Source organism: Sus scrofa, chromosome 13, assembly GCF_000003025.6.
Source record: "Sus scrofa isolate TJ Tabasco breed Duroc chromosome 13, Sscrofa11.1, whole genome shotgun sequence".
Classification (NCBI taxonomy): domain Eukaryota; kingdom Metazoa; phylum Chordata; class Mammalia; order Artiodactyla; family Suidae; genus Sus; species Sus scrofa.
In genome coordinates this window covers 52373281-52392824 of record NC_010455.5, presented here as the reverse complement: position 1 = coordinate 52392824, position 19544 = coordinate 52373281, and the positions used below count along the sequence as shown (strand labels likewise).

Below are 19544 nucleotides of genomic sequence, written 5' to 3'. Positions count from 1 at the left end.
TTCAACCCTCTGATTACCAGAGCGCCTGTGTATGGTGAAACTGATTGAAATTTCACTTCGTTAGCCTTTTCCCTGTTGGAAAATCTAATAAATAGTAAAAGGACTGCAAGACAGGCATATTCGGCATGTGGCCTGAATCATCTATAAACTGGATATCCAGACCATTAACAGTCAAGAACCCAGGCAGAGTTTTCCTTTTAAATAATTGTCTGCATTTCTTCCCCCTACCCCTCACTGGTGTATAATTTGCATGTCTAGGTTCATGTTTCAGATTTCCTATGTTTAAAAGTTGCTCTTCTCCCCCTCGCCAGCTCTGACATTCATATTAACGCATTTCAATATACGGATGTGTCATCAGTTACATGAAATCAGATTTCTTGTGAACAAACGCTCCTATTCAGACCCATACAAATGGGACTATTCTGAAATAGCTGGTTGGCCCTGCCTCTGACTTCTACCCATTGAGGTGGTCTTGAATGCCAGCCTCGACTTCATTTCTTTAATGTTCTTATTTACGTGTAAACGGTGATCCCCAGCTGCCCTGCAGAACTTCTCCCTGGCAGCCTTTTATTTGGGTGGTAACAGTGTACTCAATTATATGTCATGACAGCGTTCATTGGTGGGGACGGAGAAAGGCTGGCCATCCACAAGCCTGTGATCCACTGTGAACTAGACCCACTGCCTAGTCAATGCATGAACATCCTGGTAACTTATATTTTCCTTTTTGTTTCTCCATTTCACTTAATGATTTTCTATGTATTGTTGCAGACATCTCAACAGTGAGCATGCGCTGGACGATAGAAGTACAGCCCAATGTAGAGTACAAATGCAGGTTGTACAGCAGTTAGAGCTCCAGGTAAAACCACATTTATTTTTGATATTACCTCAGTATTCCTCCACTTCCAAATTTCTGTAGTGTTCTGTAATGAGTTCCTGTGTACTCATTATTGAATGGAAGGTTCCAAACCTGTCGTTGTCCTTTATTTTGTTTTATTATTTCATTTTCTTTATTTTATTCTCTGGGAAGGTTCAGCTTCAGTTCATTCTTGGGCACTGCCCCTCAGATGTTTCAAAGTTCTGTGCCTCTGTGTATACACTGCCGACCCTCAGTCACCACTGCTTTTTAGCTCTTCCATCTCTCTCTCACTTTACCTCCCTTCTCTCTTCTCCTTTTACCTTCTCTGGTTATCTGTTGTTGGGTTTAAGCCCCTTCTATAGCTAATGTTATCCGTCCAAAATGAGGAAGACAAGCTGGCAAGAGAGATGGGGAGCGAATGAATGGAATTTGAGAGAGCACACGCGTGCACGAGCGTGGAACATGTGCAAGCCCTGTTCTCCAGAGTTAAAATAGAAACTGTGTGTGGATTTATGCATCATGCTTCATTGTCCCCTGGTCCCTCCATCACTAAGAACAATTGAGAGTTCATTGCACCCATTTTAAATATGCACACACGCCCATGCATACATACAAGCACATATTCAGGATTCAGGTGTGTGTGTGTGTGTGTGTGTGTGTGTGTGTGTGTGTGTGTATGTGTATATATCATGTTTATATCATATATACATGGGGAGATAATCTTGAATTTGGAAATCCACTAGGCCATTGAGATTGTGTTTTATGACTCCAGAAAATTAACTTCTGCAAATTTTCCTGTGGATCACAGTTGTGAGGGATAGGGGCACATTTTAAAGATGGGTTCCACCTCCTGATGTAACTTGTTGATGAGCCACCATATTTTAACAGTAATTCCTTCCTTGGTATAATTAATAGTGAATTACTTTCTAAAAGTAAAAATTGGGTCAGAAATGGAGATTATTAAAATGTACAATTGCAGAAGCCTGACCCTACAAACCCCATTTATGCAGCCGAGTTCCAAAATGCTTTTGAGTGCCTGATGACTCACTGTGGCTTCTTCCTCTGGCTGGTTTCGTGTAGGCAAGAGGTTAGCCGACTAGGGGAAATTAAAACAATGTTGTACATTATATTGTTACCAGCCATCGAAAAGCCTATTTTGTATGCAAGACAGCAATGCCGAGATATATGGAGAGCCCTAGGCTAAGTACAGAAGATAATTACATTTGGAATTTTACTGAGTTAAGTCATTTACAGCTTCAAATAGTTGCAGAGAAAAATCAGCCAAAACACACTTAAACTTTTTGTTGTGACTTTCCAGGATAGAAAGGATTTTTAAAAATGAGTTATCATCTTATATGACAAATGACCTTCTTTTAAGTGAGAGTATTTCCAGAGTTATTTTCTTTAAGTAGTTAATATTTTTCCATTCAGACTACAGATATGAACTTATTAGGGCAGTGGGGTATTTATATAGGCCAAGGGCCCATCATGAAATCCTCAAATTCTTACATAAGTCTTGTTTAAATTTAGCATGTTTAAATTTAGCACGTTTAAATTTAGCATGTTTAATTTAAATTTACAGGTTTAAAATTAGCATGTTTATTGGGAAGGAAATAAGGAGTGTATTTGTCTCACCCCCTAGAGTTCACTTGTGATTGAAGCCTGGTAAGGCTTTGAAGAATCGGATTTAACAGCACAAGCTGCATGGCTTTTGCTCTCTGCATTTATATGTCTCAGTGGTGGTGTTGATAAAAGTGATACAAGTTCCTGCATTTTTTTAATTTAATTGATAAAATTAAATTATTAATGATCAGCTAGAGTAAATTGTTTACCAGAGCTGTCATGGCTCACCTGGGATGGTATTCCAGTCTGCAGATTTGAGTGTGGGGCCATTGCTAATTACTCAGGAACTGATTATCTGTTTTATTCATTATTCCTCACTGTCTACGAGAAGCAAGCAGAAGGAAAGAAGTTAGACTCCCAGTAAGGCGGATGACTCTCTCCTGGCAATTTGAATGTTGTGTTTTGGTGAATGTGGCCTGGGAATGGTGCACGCCCATAGGATGATTCTTTGATTATTTGTGGATTTCATTTATTCATAGGTTTCCCTTCATCCTCCAGCCCTACGTCAAACCTAAGCAGGCTTTTCAACTTTTGATAGGAATCAGAGGAACTCATCTGACTGGAAGTTTCTATGTGGTAGTTACCTGCAGTGTTTCTAATAGTAATTTTGCTAGTGAGTCTGCGTTAATGGAAGAAAGGAGAGCTAAGTCTGAAGAATTCAATTTCTTCCAAGTTTGATATAGTTGTTAGTATGACCTGGTGCTTGTCAAGAGCAGGGGTTGGAAAACTACAGACCCTGGGCCGAATCCTGTAAGCTAAGAAGGGTTTTTACATTTTGAATAGTTGGGGTGGGGGAGGTAGGAATCAGCAGAAGAATAAACTGTATGAAATTCAATTTTCAGCATCTGTGTACAAGGTTGTGTTGGAACACGTCCATGCCCATTCATTGGACACGTTATCTGTGGCTGCTTTTGTTCTAACAGAAAATCTGAGTAATTGCAGTGGAGTCCCCATGACCTGAAAGGCTGAAAAATATTTACTATCTGGCTACCCCTCACAGAAGAAGTTTCCTCAGCAATCCTTGGTTTAGAGGATCAGAGGAGAACAATTTGCATCACGTTATTAGCAACTTGTTTCCCTAAATTCCTGGTTCCTTGAGGTCTGCTCACTCCTTCTTTTTCCTTCTGCACCAAAAAACAGCCTAGATATCACATTGGTCAGCTTCCCCCAGTGGCCGCTTCACATGCAAGTACTTGGCAATATTGGGGGTCATGGAAAGCTGGCTGAGTCATACTCATTCATCCATCCATTTTATCTACTCTTGATGTAGCAAACATTGCCCAGAGCCAAAAACATAGCCAGAACTTTGTTGGAGCCACCGAGGTATCTAAGAGTGAGGGAAATGGATGGGGATGCCTTCCTGGTTCTTATATTCTAGAAGAAAAATAGAGTATAAATAAATAAATACCTCTCCAGTGGGTAATGCTCTTCACTGGGGCTCTTGAAAACACCAGAAACATACATGCTCAAAAGGGACTTTCCATACTAGCTCAGGACTAAAGCAAAACAAATTTTACCAATTAGTTATTATTTAATCAGAGGAAATGTACAAGAAAATGTCAACAGTTTTTAGTCTTTGAAGACCTTGTGGCCTAAGAGTTAAGAGAAGCCCTTATCAAGGATTCGATGAAGAGGGACATTCCTTGGTAGTCTAGTGGTTAGGATTCAGCACTTTCACCACTGAGGCCTAGGTTCAATCCCTGGTCTGGGATCTAAGATCCCACATCAAGTCCTTGTACACCATGGCCAATAAAATAAAATACAATTTTAAAAAAAATCAGAGTGGGAATTTATGAGGAAGAGAAAAATACTATTAAATGAATTATTCAGAATAGCCCTAAATCCTTCAAAATTATCCTAGGATACTTTAAAAATAAAACTAAAGACGCCCTCAAAAAAAGGCTCAGATGCAGACCTGGCATATTTGGGCGGGGTACAGTTATACTCATGTGAGGTTTCCTGTTTCTCTGATGTTCAGCATTTCCAAGTTTGTGCTGCCACATTTGCCATTTCATATACCCCTGTCTGGAAATGTACTTTTTGAATGACTTAACAGAGTCATGATGCCCTTGCCTGAAGTGTCGAGGAACCCACATCCACGCATCAGCGGGAATACATGGAAAAGGTGTTCTTGCATTTCAGCAGTCTTTCTGTCTTGTTTCCTGTTGGCGTCGCCCTTCCACCCACTCCATCAATAGCAGACTGATAGATGAGGGGATACCTTATATAGGATTGACCCAGGGGCTACTCCTGTTTCCCTCAGTGGAGCCATTTCTGGGTCCAGGAAACACCTGAACCTCCAAGTATCTCAAAGGCATATTGCACAATTACAGTTTATTAACTTGAATTTGAAAAAAAGTTTGCACCAGTTTGCACTACAGGAAAGAGCAATCAGGGCTGGAGCATATTCCCAGAGGGTGATCACTCTGTGAGAGAAGGAGGAGAAAGCCCGCCTACCACCCAGACTTTCTCTGCAAAGCAGTACTTAGGCCCCTAGTGTTTACGTCTGGGAGAGAGGTCACACGTGTGCCCCCATTGTAAAAACAAACTCAGTAAGCTCAAATTGGATCTTATAATAGAGATCAACAGAGATTCATTATGTCTACCCTGGAGAATCGTTTATGAAAGGATTCCACGGGAGAATTGGGGGGGGGGGGCCAGAGTCGGCACCAGACATGACCAAAGCCAGGGAAAGCATTTGAGTGCTGTCCCGTGTAACTTTCCAGCCCCACATCTAAACCCCAGAAACCTCAACTCTGACCCCCAAACACAAGGGCCTTGTATTTCTTACCTACAGACCAACCTCCCTAATGAATTAGATGCAATTTTTTTTAAATCACCATTTTTTAGCCTTGGCTAGTGGCTAGAGATGTTTTCCCTTTGTGGTGCTATCTGTACAATGGAAAAGCCTTTAAGATTCTAACCACAGAGTTCAAGCATCCAGGCAGAAATCAGGAGGATGGGTCATGGAGTCTGCTGACCGTCTGTTCACTGTGGGTGAGGTGCATCTGTATTTTTATTTTTGTTGGAAGGTATCAAAATATATAATGCACATTTTCTTAGCAGTAGACTCCTAAGATAGACCTTGTTGACAAAAAAAGGTTGGTTAATTCAGTTCTCATGTTACACCCTGTTGCTGGTCTCACTGAGAGAAAGGGAGGTGGTCGAAAAGACATCTTAGGAGTTCCCTTCAAGGCTTAGCGGAAACGAATCTGACTAGCATCCATGAGGATGTAGGTTCAATCCCTGGCCTTGCTCAGTGGGTTAAGGATCTGGCATTGTCACGAACTGTGGTGTAGGTCAAAGATGCCACTCGGATCCTGCGTTGCTGTTGCTGTGGTGTAGGCCGGCAGCTGTGGCTCTGATTTGACCCCTAGCCTGGGAGCCTCCATATGTTGCTGGCGCAGCCACCCCACCCCCCATAAAAAGATAAAAGGCAAGAAAGAGAGGGAGAGAAAGGAAGGAAGGAAGGACATCTTAGTGGTGAGAATTTGGAGCCTTTTTGAATATTTCTAACTGCATTTCCTTATTACAAAGGCAGTTGTCATTTTTAGACCTTTATCAATGGACTAGATAGGGATTAATCCCAACTATTACTGAGAGGAAGCACATTATAAACTCCAAGAAATGATAGGAGATCCTACACGCTACACTGAGGCGCTTAACATGAAGAGAGATGGACACCGTAGAAATCATTTGAGTCAATGACAGGGAATGTCCTTTTTGAGGTCAGGGAATGTATTTTAAGATTTCATCTGTTAGATGTGCCCTCTTGACAGATTCTTCCTGCTGATATGCCCTCATGGAAATGAGTTAGAACTGGGGGGGAGGGGGAAATTCCCACGGTCAGTTTGCATGATTTTATGTGGGTCATGAGTTTCCACTCCCTCCCCCACAGGACAGAGGGGCAGAGGCACAGGAACTGGAAACATGTTCAGGGTGAGGAATGCCCACCCCCCAGTGCCACATCCAGGACTGTAAGGAAGTACATGAAGCTTCCTTGAGAGTTGAGCCTCTACTGTCTACCAGATTTCAATTCATATCAATTCAGTGATCTGGGTTCACTCAGATGGGAGATGCTAATGACTTCTCTCAGCCGTTAAGCTGTGGATGAGACTGCACGAAAGCTGTCTCAGGCTGTGTCAGAATTCCCTTTTGGAAAAATGGAAGAACACCCAGGGTAGCAAGTAAGAAAAAAGGTCTTCTGGTGGATTACCTGTCTTAGAAAGCTGAGATGTTTGTGGTGTAGATACAGTTTTCTGCACACATATATTGTTTTTTTTTTTTTTTAAAAAAAACTCAATTCTATTACATTTGTAGTTGTAAAACAAGCAACACAACCCAATTTTGTAGCATTTCCATCCCAAACCCCTAGCCAACATATTTGGGTTTTCATCTGTTCTGTGACTGTGCAACCTTGTTCAGTAGTCAGCTCATCCTCTCAAATGTCTGAAGATGGGATTTGAATGAAAGAAAAAAGGGCCCTTGATGATTTGGCATGTTCATCTTCCGAGGCTCAGTCTATGTCAGGGGAAAAGGGCTAGGGACAGGCTTCCTACAGCCCCTCAGCCTCTAGACCCTTCAAAGGGAATCGTGAAGGCACCAAACTAATGGGCTTATCTGCCTGGCCCCAGGCAGGAGGTGGGGATGGAGGGGAGGATACCTTTTATTCATTAGTAATTTGATTCCGTTTAGTCATGACTTATCAAGCACCTGGTGTATTCCAAACTCTGGATATAGATACATAAGGCAGCTTCTTCCTTCCTGTACGTGTAACCTAGTGGGGAGCGTAAGACTAGCAGGTCTTTAACTGCACTAGGCAGTTTAGGGTGGATGGTCCTTGCAGAGGTGTCAGGGGAAAGCGCTCCAGCAAGGACATCCCAGGCCAAGGGAGCCACTTGAGGATATGCCTAGGGTAGAGAAGGATAGTGGAAGCTTATTGTGTTCTTTTAAAGTTCATCTGTCTGTTCAATAGGATGGGATGGTGACCAGCCATCACTCGGCTTACCTGGGCCTCAGGGATCCCTGGGACTTAGGAGTTTCAGTTTCAAAACCAGGAGGAGTCCTGGGCAAACTGGGGTGAGTTGGTCAGCCTCATGATTCATTTGAGTCCAGTGGCTATAGAAGAGGTCTGTGGATTGCTCCTATTCTCTTGTCAGGGTTTCACAAAGGAACTCAAAAACCCTTGGAAAGGGTATTTATTGAGCTACTGTATTGCCAAGACACCATCCCAGTGCATTCAGCCTCAGTTTCATTGACTTCTCCCCTCCTCTCTGTGGGAACTTGATTTCCTCCATCCTAAGAGTTACTTTTTAAAGGAAGACTCTAACATTTGGAACTTAATATGTATCTTACACTTAATGAGCATGTTCAGTGTAATATTTCTTCTTGTCCTTGGAGATGGTATAACTATATTTATTTATTTGCTTTTTAGGGCTGCACCTGCAGCATACAGAGTTTCCAAGGCTAGGGGTCAAATCGCAGGTACAGCTGCCAGCCTACGCCACAGCCACAGCAACATAGGATCTGAGCTGCATCTGCGACCTACACCACAGCTCACAGCAATGCCAGTTCCTTAACCCACTGAGTGAGGCCAGGGATCGAACCTGCAACCTCATGGTTTCTAGTCAGATTTGTTTCCGCTGTGCCACCACGGGAACTCCTGGAGGCAGTATTACTAAATGGGGGGGTGATATTAACAATGATTGTCCTCTGAGAATCAAGAGAAGCAGTTGCCTCCCTTCTCACATACAGATGAGGAAACTGAGGCATAGAAGATAGAATTAACATTAACATGTTCAAAGCTAGTGGCAAAATGATGAGCAACCCCTGGGAGCTTGACCTAGCCTCTGTAAGCCCCCACCCACTTCCTTGCTCAGTGTTGCTGTGTGGCTTCTTACCCAGGGCTCCTGAGAGTCCTGCTGTGGCTGGGGGTGGGGGTAGGTAGAGTTTCCTCTTTTCTTCTGGGTTCTTTAATGGGTCTCAGAATTAAACTAACCTGAGGCAGATGAACTGGAGAAAAACAATGGTTCAGCAACATGTATACACAGGAGAGACCCAGGAAAACCAAGTAACTTAACGAGACGGCCCCAACTCTCACCTTAAATACATACCATCTTTAGCTAAAGACACAGGAGGATGTTGGGAGTAGTGGTTTGGGACTTCTGAAGGGAGGGAGGCACTTCACAAGGAGATGGAAAAGCAAATGTTTGGTCAATAAATGTTTGCTGGGCCAGGCCGAGACAATGGGCCCCAGAGTGGACTCTGCTCTCTGGGCCCGGCCAAGCCTCCCACCCCCCACGCTCAGCCCCTATTCTCTGCAGATACCGCTGGTGATAGCTCTGTTCCAGCAGGCCCTCTGAATGTTTTAGGGCAGTTAGGGGGAAGGTCAAAGTTTTGAAGTCTTTGGGGCCTTGAGTGTTTTCGGCTTGAAGTACAATCTGAATGCCATAGAGACATTTCGGGGAGGCAGGTTTTGCTGGCTCCAGCCCCATGCGTTTTCCTGCAGTAGACCCAGACGTGGCAGATCAAGGGTGTTGGAACTTGGCTGGTGGGGCCGGGTTGGAGCTCAGCAACATCAGGATCACTCCCAAGTTTTCCCAGTTCCTCGACCCCAGGAACTGGAAGCTCTCAGAAAATGTCAGCAGGAAGAAATATGCACAAGTTGCAGTTGCAAGAGCCGAGGGAGACATTAAGCCTAACCCAGATCAACGACTGTAGGAACTTGATGTGTGATTATTCTACCATTAGCGTTGCTGTTTGTAATCACAGCAACTGCCCAGACGTGCACAAATAGGTCTCTGGAACGGGTCCCCCTTTGGACCTTTATAACCCCATTCAAAGCAGTAGTGGGGACTGTTCCTCACAGCAGTGGCCTCCCAGAGCCTCGTGACTGTCTGAATAAGCCCAGAGTGAGCTGGGGAAAGGGAGGCCCTCATAGCATCACAGCTTCCTGTTGCCACCGCAGGAAAAAAGAGGGAGGGTCTCTGCCAGTCTCACTTCTACATCCCACCCCCTTTGGAAAACCAAGACACTTATTTTTCATAATTTAAAATCCTGCTTCACTCTGGGAGCATTAGAATTCCTAGACTATGACAGAGTATTAGTGTGCGTCTGCTTTAAATGTCAAGAGAGTCTTTAATAATAACATGCGAGGAATGTTAAGATGGGGACAGAATACAATAAAAGTCAGAAAAGTCTCCAGAGGGGGCGAAATGAGCCATAGGTTGCACCCCACCTGAGAGCCGGGGTTGGCCTTTTGGGGAGATCTTTTAGTATAAATTCTCAGCCTTGTGAAGGCCAGTGAAGGACCGTCCTTTGATAGTGTGGCTGGAAAAGAACTATTTAGTAGATACTCAGTTTGGGAGAAGAATTTCATTTTTTTCTCCTTCCAATCACTGCCTTTTTTTTTTTTTTTTTCCTCATATTTCTTCTTTTTGCCACATGCCCTTAAAAGACCTGCGTAACGAGACCCATTCTATTGTTTGCGCCGTCGTTGTATACAAAACTGCCCAGGAACTCACTACAGCCGTTAGAAGGCATGCGCCATTCATGAGAGGGCATAGTATCTACCAGACATACCTCCTTAAGCTTGGACACTTGCACTCTTTCTGGAATGACCTATTCCTGGAGTATTGAGCTTTTAGCAAATTTAGGTGAGACCCCAGTCAGTTAAACTGGGGATCATCATTGTGTGAGAATAGTCTAGACTCGTCTCCTTATAAACTGGGTGCCCATTAACCCAGGACATCCCCAACACCTCAACCCCTTGGAGGTTCTGCATACAGATTTCAGTGTCAGGGGCACTAGGGAAGGCAAAGATCTGGGTTCCCAGGTAGTATTCCCGGTGATGTTCTGGGTCACACCTTTGTGGGAAAGTCAGACTCAGCATTGTGTCACCAGGGATTCTAGTCTTAGCTGTTGCCCCTCCCTAGCTCTGTGACCTCTGGTCAGTTCACCCCATGAGTGTCAGGTTCCCCAACTATAAACCATGACACCAGGACTGGAGGACCTGACTTAGCTACAGGAGTCTCGGCCTCTGTGAAATCTCATGAGTGGTGTGGTTCCTTCTTCTTATCCGTCGTCAGTAATACTGGTGGTTTTTCTACCCCCCAAATCCTTCTCTTATTTCAGAAGTTTTTTTTCTCCCAAGTGAGGACCACCCAATTGGGCTGAAAATGATTAGTCCTCCTGACAACGTATAAAATAACTGTGTTAAATGAACCCCAAACCATGTTCCCTTTTCTCTGCTAAAAGAATGAGTTTAATCTCCTTAGTCTTTATCTTTGAAGATGCTGAATGGGGCTCCTAGCCTTCGGCAGTTATCAGCGAGGCTGGAGCAATACCCCCGTTATGGTCTCTCCCAGCGTGGACTCTCTAAAACCTCATTTGAGGCCATGGGTAATAGAAGAGGGGATGACCTATATCAGCCGAGGGGAGAAAAAGCATTTGCCTGGGACAGGGGACCAAGACAGTGAGCCATGAGGAAATAAATCCGTAAGAAATGGGCTTCGTCTTTCCTACGCTTTCTGTTCCCTTCTTTCGAATGTCAAAATTCTCTACCCCGTTAGCTCAGCTGCAGACTCCATTGAACCCTCATATGTTGATCCGGATTCCAGACATCTACTCAGCCAGTGGAAGGTCTACATAGACTAGACTGACTTAACTTTCTCTTAAGAAAAAAAAAGCAAAACAACCAGTTCTTCTCTGAACGTTCATGAAGCAACTGGGCTCTGTGCTAAGCTTGTTATGTGCAAGAATTTATTTAATCCTCAAAACAACCCTTCAAAGTTCAGAGATTATTATTCCATATTTAGAAGGAGAAAAGAAATACTTCAAAAGCTTACATAATATGCTCAGAGTTGCAGAGCCAGGATTTGAATCCAGCGTAGTCTGCTGTGCTACCCACGTCCTTTTTAACCCGTTTTTGGTTCTGCTGTCACTGTACAGAATTGGTGTGCAAGCTTGCTAATTTAAACAAACACTGCACAAGCAGCTCCCCTTAATGTGTGGCCTGTTGTCTTTCCTTTCATGCCATGTACGTCTCCTTTATCTGCCAGCAGATCTTTGAAGGAGTTACTCTCTTTTGATATCACAGCATAAAAAGATGTGTCCATTTGTCAACCACATTTTTAGTTGACCCTTGACCTGAATTTGTCACCCTCCTTTTCTTTTCTTGTCATGGCATTCAGTTGATGAGGAAATGCTGGAATATACTTGGTAATATTAAATGGTTGTATTCCCATAAGAAAATAATAAAAGGATGCTGTGAAAATTGCCACGGATGGTGAGCTCATGGAATGATAGCATGAAAAGTAATAAAGAATCAGCAAGCTTTTTGAAGGGCCAGTCAGCATTATAAACACAAGACAGAGCATCAAGAGAGGAGGTGGCTTCTATAGGTGTGAATTTTTCACCATTTTGCATTAAAAAAGCCAAAAGGTGAATTTGGCGGATTTTTTTTCTTCACTTGTTGAAACAGTTTGTGGTAGAATTAGAGCTGTTATTGATGGTAACAATCCAAAATCCTTCCAAGAATATATATTACATGCTAGTTTGCACTAATAAACAAAAACTTGGATTTTTGCCTCCTTCTGTAACCTTCCCCATCTTTTATAGTAAAGCGCAAAGTAGGGTGATAGACTTGAAGTTAGGGCAACATAAGGAACCTGGATAAATTGCAAAATGGATGATGAATTCAAAGTAATATTCTCATGGAAAAAGAAGAAGAAATTCCCTAATGTAAACTGCCAGGGTTATGGATGTGGCTGTGTATATAAATTCTAGGTATGTGTTTGTAACGTGCTTTAACTACCTTTGACCAGGGAAAGGTCAGCCTGGTAGGTGTTTGGGTGGAATGTAGAGGTTCTCCTTTCCTTTGATGCTGGGAATTTGAATTTGCTTCTCCTTGGTCTTTGTAATTGCTACATCAACAATGTTTACCCCCACATTAAGTCACAATTAATATTCATCAGACTCTTCAGTAAATATCCCCTCTCATCCTTTAATTTGTAGTGTTCAGTCCCACAGACTACTTCTTGTTTTTCAAAACGACGACATAGAGGCCTTCATTCCTTCTGCCCCACGATAATTTTAAAACAAAACATTTTCTTTCAACCTAAGAATGTTTTAGTTGTACCATCAAGAAACTTAGAACACTTACATAAAAAACAAATAACTGTAGAAAAAATGCCATTGCTAACATTTTAATTGTTCTCCCTGAGCCACTTTGGAAAACTAAATTCCTTTAGCATTATGTGTTTCAGAGCATCTTTTAGTTTGGCTGTTCAATAACTTAGTAAAGAACACAGTATGAAGAACATAAAGTGGCTCCTAATATGGTATCATTTTCATTTCCTGTTTGTTGAGAGATAAATGCTAAGACTGTAAGGGTTTTTTTTTTTTTTCTTCTTTCTTTCTTTCTTTCTTCTTAATTTATTCCTCCCTGAACCACAAGGGAATAAAAAGAAAAAAAAAAAAAATCAAGTGTGATATGGCTGGAGACTGAGTCATCCAGTAGGATAAACGGAATGCTTTTTCTTTCTTGTTTTTGTACCCTTTCCCTTTTCTTTGCCTTCCCCCAATTCCTGAAACATCCCCCTTCTTGAAAAAGACACCTTTATTTTAAAATGTGAGTCTTATTTGATTTGGGGGAGGAGGGGAATAATTTTATACTTACAAAAATTAATCAACATTTAAAAGGTTCAGCATGAATTATGTGACATTGACCAAATGAGCCCCTCCCCAGTTCTAAGGCATTATTTTGGAAAAATAGCCTATAAAAGTACTGAACTAAGATATTTTTTTCCATCTCTCCCTCTCCTTCCTTCTCTCCCTCTGTCTCTTTCCTATTAATCTCGTCTACATTTTCCCAAAATTCAACAGCTGTTGTCTTAACTGTACCTGAATCTTTTGGGGATGTATTTCCTTTTTCTTTTACAGATGTAGTTATTACATGTCCCCTATGCACACCTGTTTTGAACTAGCAGAGATACCATTGTGTATGCAACAGTCCAAAGAAAGCAGAAAGAAAACAGCATGTAATAAGTACTATTTGAGTGCCTATTATGCACATCCACTTTAGAAACACGTGTGCCTTCAGAAGAGAATGTCTTGTAGAATGAGGAAACTGAAGTTTTTGTTCAGATGAGACTAGCACATAGTAGGTACTCACATATTGAGTCAGTGAATGAGTAAGCTTATTCTCCGTTCACTTGAAAATGGGAACTTGTCGCTCCTTGTTGCCCTCTGCCTGCCCTGCTCACATTGCTTGCCAGCCCAGTCTTAATCTATGCCTACCTGTGAAGAAAGATGGAATTAACTTTACGTAAGTGTATCTGTGGGTCTAGGAGTTTTTCCACAACCACAACAGATGAAGTTACGAGTTTTAGCTCCCTAGCTCATTTTCCTTTGGCTTCCTCATGAATCAGGTTGGTTAATAGGCATGATTCACAGTTATGTCTTCTAGCTGTCTGTGTAACATGGGACTCCTTGGTGCCAGCAGGTCTAGGACTCCCCAGTTAAAGGCTAATGCATCTTGTGTTGAGAAATCGCACACCGACACCTCCAGTTACTTGGATTTTGGCTCCGCGGTCAAATAGATTTCAAAGTGATTAAGCAACGATGAAGATTTTGTCATGTGCCGGGGGGCGCTAGCATGATTCGGCATATGTATCATTTGGGATGATAAAAGAGTAATGCATCTGGTTTCAGAGAAATAACAGAGCCTTTTCTTCTTGCCAGCTTGCAAAAGACAAAGAGCGCCTGCAAGCCATGATGACCCACCTACACGTGAAGTCTACGGAGCCCAAAACTGCCCCTCAGCCCGTAAGTACTGAGGGACACTAGGGGAAAAGCCTATAGTATTTCTTCTTTGCTGCCCCACCCCAAGCACAGGAAAGGGAACTGCATCATCTGGCAGCTCTGAGTTTGGAAAGGCTTAAGTTCCATCTGGTTCTGGTTCCCTTTCATGAAGAGGGCAGTGTGCTGGGCATTCAGGGGGAGAGGATGTGGGCACAGTCCTTAGCCCTGGGGCCCCACGGTCAGCTCTTCTTTGGGACAGATGATTGAAGTTACACCAAGGTACTAAAATGTATTATGAGAGCTCACTGGGAGGGATCAAACAAACCAAACCAAACCAAACCAAACCAAAAAACAATCTGAAAGATTTCTCAATGGCGGAAACACAAAGAGAAGACAATCAGACCAGAAATGCAGAGGAGAAAGGCATGTTAGCCTGGGTTTGCCAAGAGCCAGTGGGTATGAGAAAAGGAGTGAGGGATAGTCCACTCTAACAGTAACAGAGGAGGAAAGAGGAGACACACTGTCAGAATAGTTAGAGGCTGTAATTATGGAGAACATCTAATGGTTACTGAAGAGTTTGAAGTGAAAATTACTCCTTCACCGTAAGGAGACCCAATGTGGTACGCTGACATTACATTTCACTTTCACTTTCATGCATCTCTTATTTCTTGCCTTGTTCTCTTGTACTTGACCTTGAAGAGTGTCATCCAACCACAGACAGTTCATATCTAAGTGGAAGGATGGTATCTGAGCCCCAGACCCTGTCTTGGGCCTCATTCCTTGTTGTAAATTGATCGCTTTAACAGTTGTTATTTCTCGTATACTTGTATTTCTAAAGATCTCCTGGTAGCTTCAAGTGATTATTCAGAATGGAGAGAGCGCTTTGCTTCTTGATTTTTAAGATTTGTAAAATTTAAGGGTACACTGCCTTTATTTGATTTTGCTGGGAGTCACTGTGTGAAAATTAATTGAGCGTTGACAATCTATAGTTAGTACCAGCAATTTTAATCAATATGCAATGATGCAGCGTAATAGCAAAGTATTGGTTTATCTGTTTTGACTGATTTTTTTCTATAAATAAAGCAAACATACACCCATATATGTATGATTTATGGTGATAGAAATAAAACGGAGTCAGACTATTAACCCAGCAAATATGGTAGCCTGCCAAGATGCAGTTGGCAGACAAAATTAATGTCTGAAACAGAACACATTACTGAGATATAGGACATAAAATCATTAAACACTTTGCACATCCATTTTTACTAGGAAAGAGCCCTTAGTTTCCATGTGTTTTGCAGTAAATGGCTGTAGGACCAAATGTGGAGGCTCCCTAAAAGTAAGGGGGAGAAAGTCCATTCAGTATTGTGGAATCAGTCTTCAACTGTGCTGTCTGTGCTATTCCTATCAACCCCTCCTTTTAAGGAGGATCTGGGAAATAATGTGAACCCAGTGAAGCAACTTGCTGAAACCCTTCAGTGACTCCACTGAGTCCTCCAGTGGGCATCACTGGTTGCTCAGGGAACCGATTGCCTTCAGACTCTCTGGAAGTCTACAGATAGTTTGCGTTTGTTAGGGAAATGGTTTTTCCCAGGATGAAGGCTTTGTGTCTTTAAACCCAACAGCAAGGGAGCAAATAAGATTATCTCTTCCTTCATCCATGGATTAAAAACCATGATATTAGATTAGATATTAAGTTTGAGGATTCGAATAACGTGTGGACTCAGCACTTTGGAAATGGATTCATTTTGGATCATGGGTCTCCTTGGAAGAAGGAGGGATAAAAGCGGAGAAGGAATTGCAAAACCCCATGGGGCACTCGGTGAGTGATGGGGCCCAAGTGTTGGCAGGGAGTGCCATCTACATAAGCCTCCACGGGCCACAAAAGGACCCTTGGGAATCTCCATGAGGACCCGTGTTAACAGCCAATAAACAAGGAAAAGCAATCCCGGGGGAAATGCACAGGGCAGGAAGGTTTGTCTTGATTAGTATTTTAAAAAAATGTTTTACATGCTAGAAAATTATAACTTTGAAGGGGACCTCCTACTAAATTTATTTTTAACTGCTCTATTGAAAATTCTCTACCACTAGTCAACATTATCTCTTAGTAGCTCAGCACAGTATTTCTTTATTAAAAGAAATAGGCACGAATATTTTTGACTGAAAAATTAATAGCTTTTGAATTCATACACAGCAGGTTTTCTTTTGCAAAGAAGTCCAATATCGCTGCACAGCACTTCTATAACCATTTATTTGGAGTCCAAGTCAAACCTTTGACAGCTAGAGCAGTGCTACAAGCCAATATAAAGAACTCCAAGATGTAAACCAACAATAGGCCGTCTGTGTGAGGTTTGCCATTGTCAAATACATAGATTGTTTGGATTAGTTTATGTAAATGTACTGTTGTATTACCCTTTGGGAAAAAAAAAAAAAAGATCACATTTGTGTATGAAAAGTGGTTCCCTTCACAGGCAGCATTATAAATTCCTTATCCTTTAACTTACATGTAAGAAGTAAAAATTGGTGCCTGACAAGCAGATATTGTGTGACACTCTGTTGCCAGAGAGAACCTGCCTTCTTTTCATTTATTGGAAAATAGAAAATTTTATTATAGATACCATCTTATAAATCAGGAATTATTAAAATATGTATAGGTGAGGCTTTGGGAAATTAATTATAAAAGGTAGACGTGTAGTGTTTTTGAACACTTTTTTTTTATCTCCTTGCCCTAAAAGGGGGGGGGGATTGATTAGGGGAGCACACACATAGAGCAAACCCTTAATTCTTTCAAATTTAGGGATACAGAGTTATCTGATGATAGTTTTAAGGTGCAAAAGACTCCCTTTTGCCAGTAATTAATTGATTCCACCTGAAATAAGAGAAAGCAGGGTGTGTGTTCAAATGCGTATTCTTCTAGACTCGTTGATTGGAAAGCAGCTGTCCCTGAGATTCAGTTCTAACCCTCAACGGGGACTTTCATGCAAGAGTCTTGCCAGGAAGTTTGTGAGTTTTTTTTTTTTTTTTTCTCTTTTTCCATTTCTGTTTAAAAGGAACTCAGTGTTTATTTTAAAATCCTTAGTCACTAAGTGATAGAATGCTTTGCTGTAAACGTTGCTGTTCACTAAATGCCATTTGGGTGGTAAGTGTCATTTGTTGCGGCCAGTCATCCAACCAGTTCCCAGTTCACTGCATCAAAGAAACTGCCAGAACCTTCTTGGATTGTTCTTATTACATCAGCCCCTAGACGCGTTCGCTGGATCCTGTTGTGGAACTCACTGGTCACATTTGGATAGTTAGAGGGTATAGTCATCTTGGGAGATTCCCAAGTTTTTAGATGTGGATCTGAGCTGACTTCCACTGGGAAGCGTGTAGGTGAACTGAATGGGGTTCCAGGTGGTCCTCCTGTTCTGCAGACACCTCCAACTGTATCTCTTCCTGTTGGCTTGCAAATCTCTTAAACCAGAAAACCTTCTCCTTTCATAATTACACCAAGGACTCAAACTGTACTACTGCACGTTGTTTGTGTAAAGGTCATTCCTGGATTTAAAATCATACTGTTGCATCAGTGAATATTTACTGAATGTGCTATGGAAAAACATAGGATAGTGAAACAGGAGAGACACCCCCCCCACCCCGCCATCCAGGTGTTTGTGGAGACTCCCAGGACACACCAAGAAAGACACACTCCCAGGCTCTCCGTGCATCAACCGTGCTATGGATGAGTAGACCACTGCCCTAGATGGGTGGGGGGTTGAGGGAGACTTCTAGAACAAGGGACATCTAAGATGAAACCTAAAAGATGAATAGGAAGAAATGGAAAGCAGTCAGCCTTATGACTCTTGCCCCAGGGGAGGAGCAGGTATGCATGTCTGTGTGTCTCCGAGGAAGGGAGGTGGGCCAGAAAGGTGTGTGATGGAGATCAGTGTGGAGGAAGGGAAGGAATGGACAGCATCAGCTAAAATAAGCTTTTCATTTGTGATTCTGATATTTATAAGCTTTTAATTTTATTAAGGCTAGGCAAAAGTTTACCAGAGCAGCTGAATATTCTAGCCATGGGGGACGTACCGTGGGCAAAGCCATTCTTGCCATATGTTCAGAACGGCCCAGTGGGTTGTATTTGGCGTTTTTAGGGATTCTTCTTTTTTTCCCTATTCAGAGAAGCACAAGCAAAAAATCAGGTGATTGTAGACTGTCCCAATGAGAACGATATTCTTTTGTTCTAAACTCAGTACCAGTAATTTTCTCGAGGTCAGTCCCAAATGGATTGCTTGAGGTCAGTGTCTAGAATCTCCTGAGATATTTGCTTGGAGGGGGGCCTCCCTCAGGAGATAAAACAATAACAACAACAACAGGCATGTCTGTATTAATACTTTATTCGGTTGTTAAGGATTTTTCAAAGAGACTTTTCACTGTCACAACATCAGGAAAACCCTGCAAATCGTATTTTATAATCCTGAATACACCAGAGGTATGTATGCCTGGTTTTAGGGTATTCCTAGCCCAGCAAAGAGCAAGTCCCAATTCTGAGAAAGCACATTCCTTCAGATTTGGTGGGCAAGTCATTATAGTGGAGGTAGTATATCCTTTATGGACATGTTAGACACCACAGGAACTGGGCTGCTTGAAGAGAAAAGCAGTGTTAGGTTTTTCCCTTTTATGCATTCTCTTTTCCTCCAACTGTAGCAATTAGGACTGTTTGGAAATAGTTTTAGCTACTATGAAAACAAAGTGTCCATCCACCCCCCGCCCCCACCATGCCCTCTCTCTAAAAGGGAGTCTTTCAACTCTTAACAAGCTGGCTGGTCCTTTAGGCTTCTTGGTACAGCCTGTCTGGTCAGGTGAAGAGATAACATGAGGCCATCATAGACAGGTTGGCAAGCAGCAGGACTTTCTCCTGAAGTCCCCCGTCCTGAGGGCCACCGTCAGGGACAGCCATCGTCTGTGCTGGGAACTGAGGCAATACCTGGACCCCACAGCCAGTGCTGGTCCAGCCTCCCCCTACCCATCTGCTTACACTCCTCCAGCATCAGAAAGGCCGTCTCTGAACACAAATGATTCATGTCTAGAATTCACCTGCTCAGGCCAGTTAGGACCAACAGCAGAAAAACGGGTTCTGTGAGCCTGAAAGTCCCTACTAAGCAGCTGGGTCCCTTGGTGTTTGGGTTTCAGGTTTGCCTTTTGTTCTCAGAATCTGTTTTCAAAATGTGAGGCAAGAGCACAAACAAAAATAAAAATGAGTTCTTATGGGAATACTGACGACAAG

The 19544-nt window shown here is 42.5% G+C and overlaps 1 protein-coding gene across 14 annotated transcripts in view; it reads left to right on the top strand.

Moving 5' to 3' along the window:
• Nucleotides 1-19544, top strand: part of FOXP1 (forkhead box P1) — a 627515-nt gene that overhangs the window by 581534 nt on the left and 26437 nt on the right. For all 14 annotated transcript variants that reach the window (XM_021070851.1, XM_021070838.1, XM_021070841.1 and 11 more), the window contains 2 exons: nt 769-856; nt 14222-14305. In XM_021070851.1, the coding sequence (XP_020926510.1) occupies nt 769-856; nt 14222-14305 (172 nt within the window). The remainder of the gene's footprint in view (nt 1-768; nt 857-14221; nt 14306-19544) is intronic.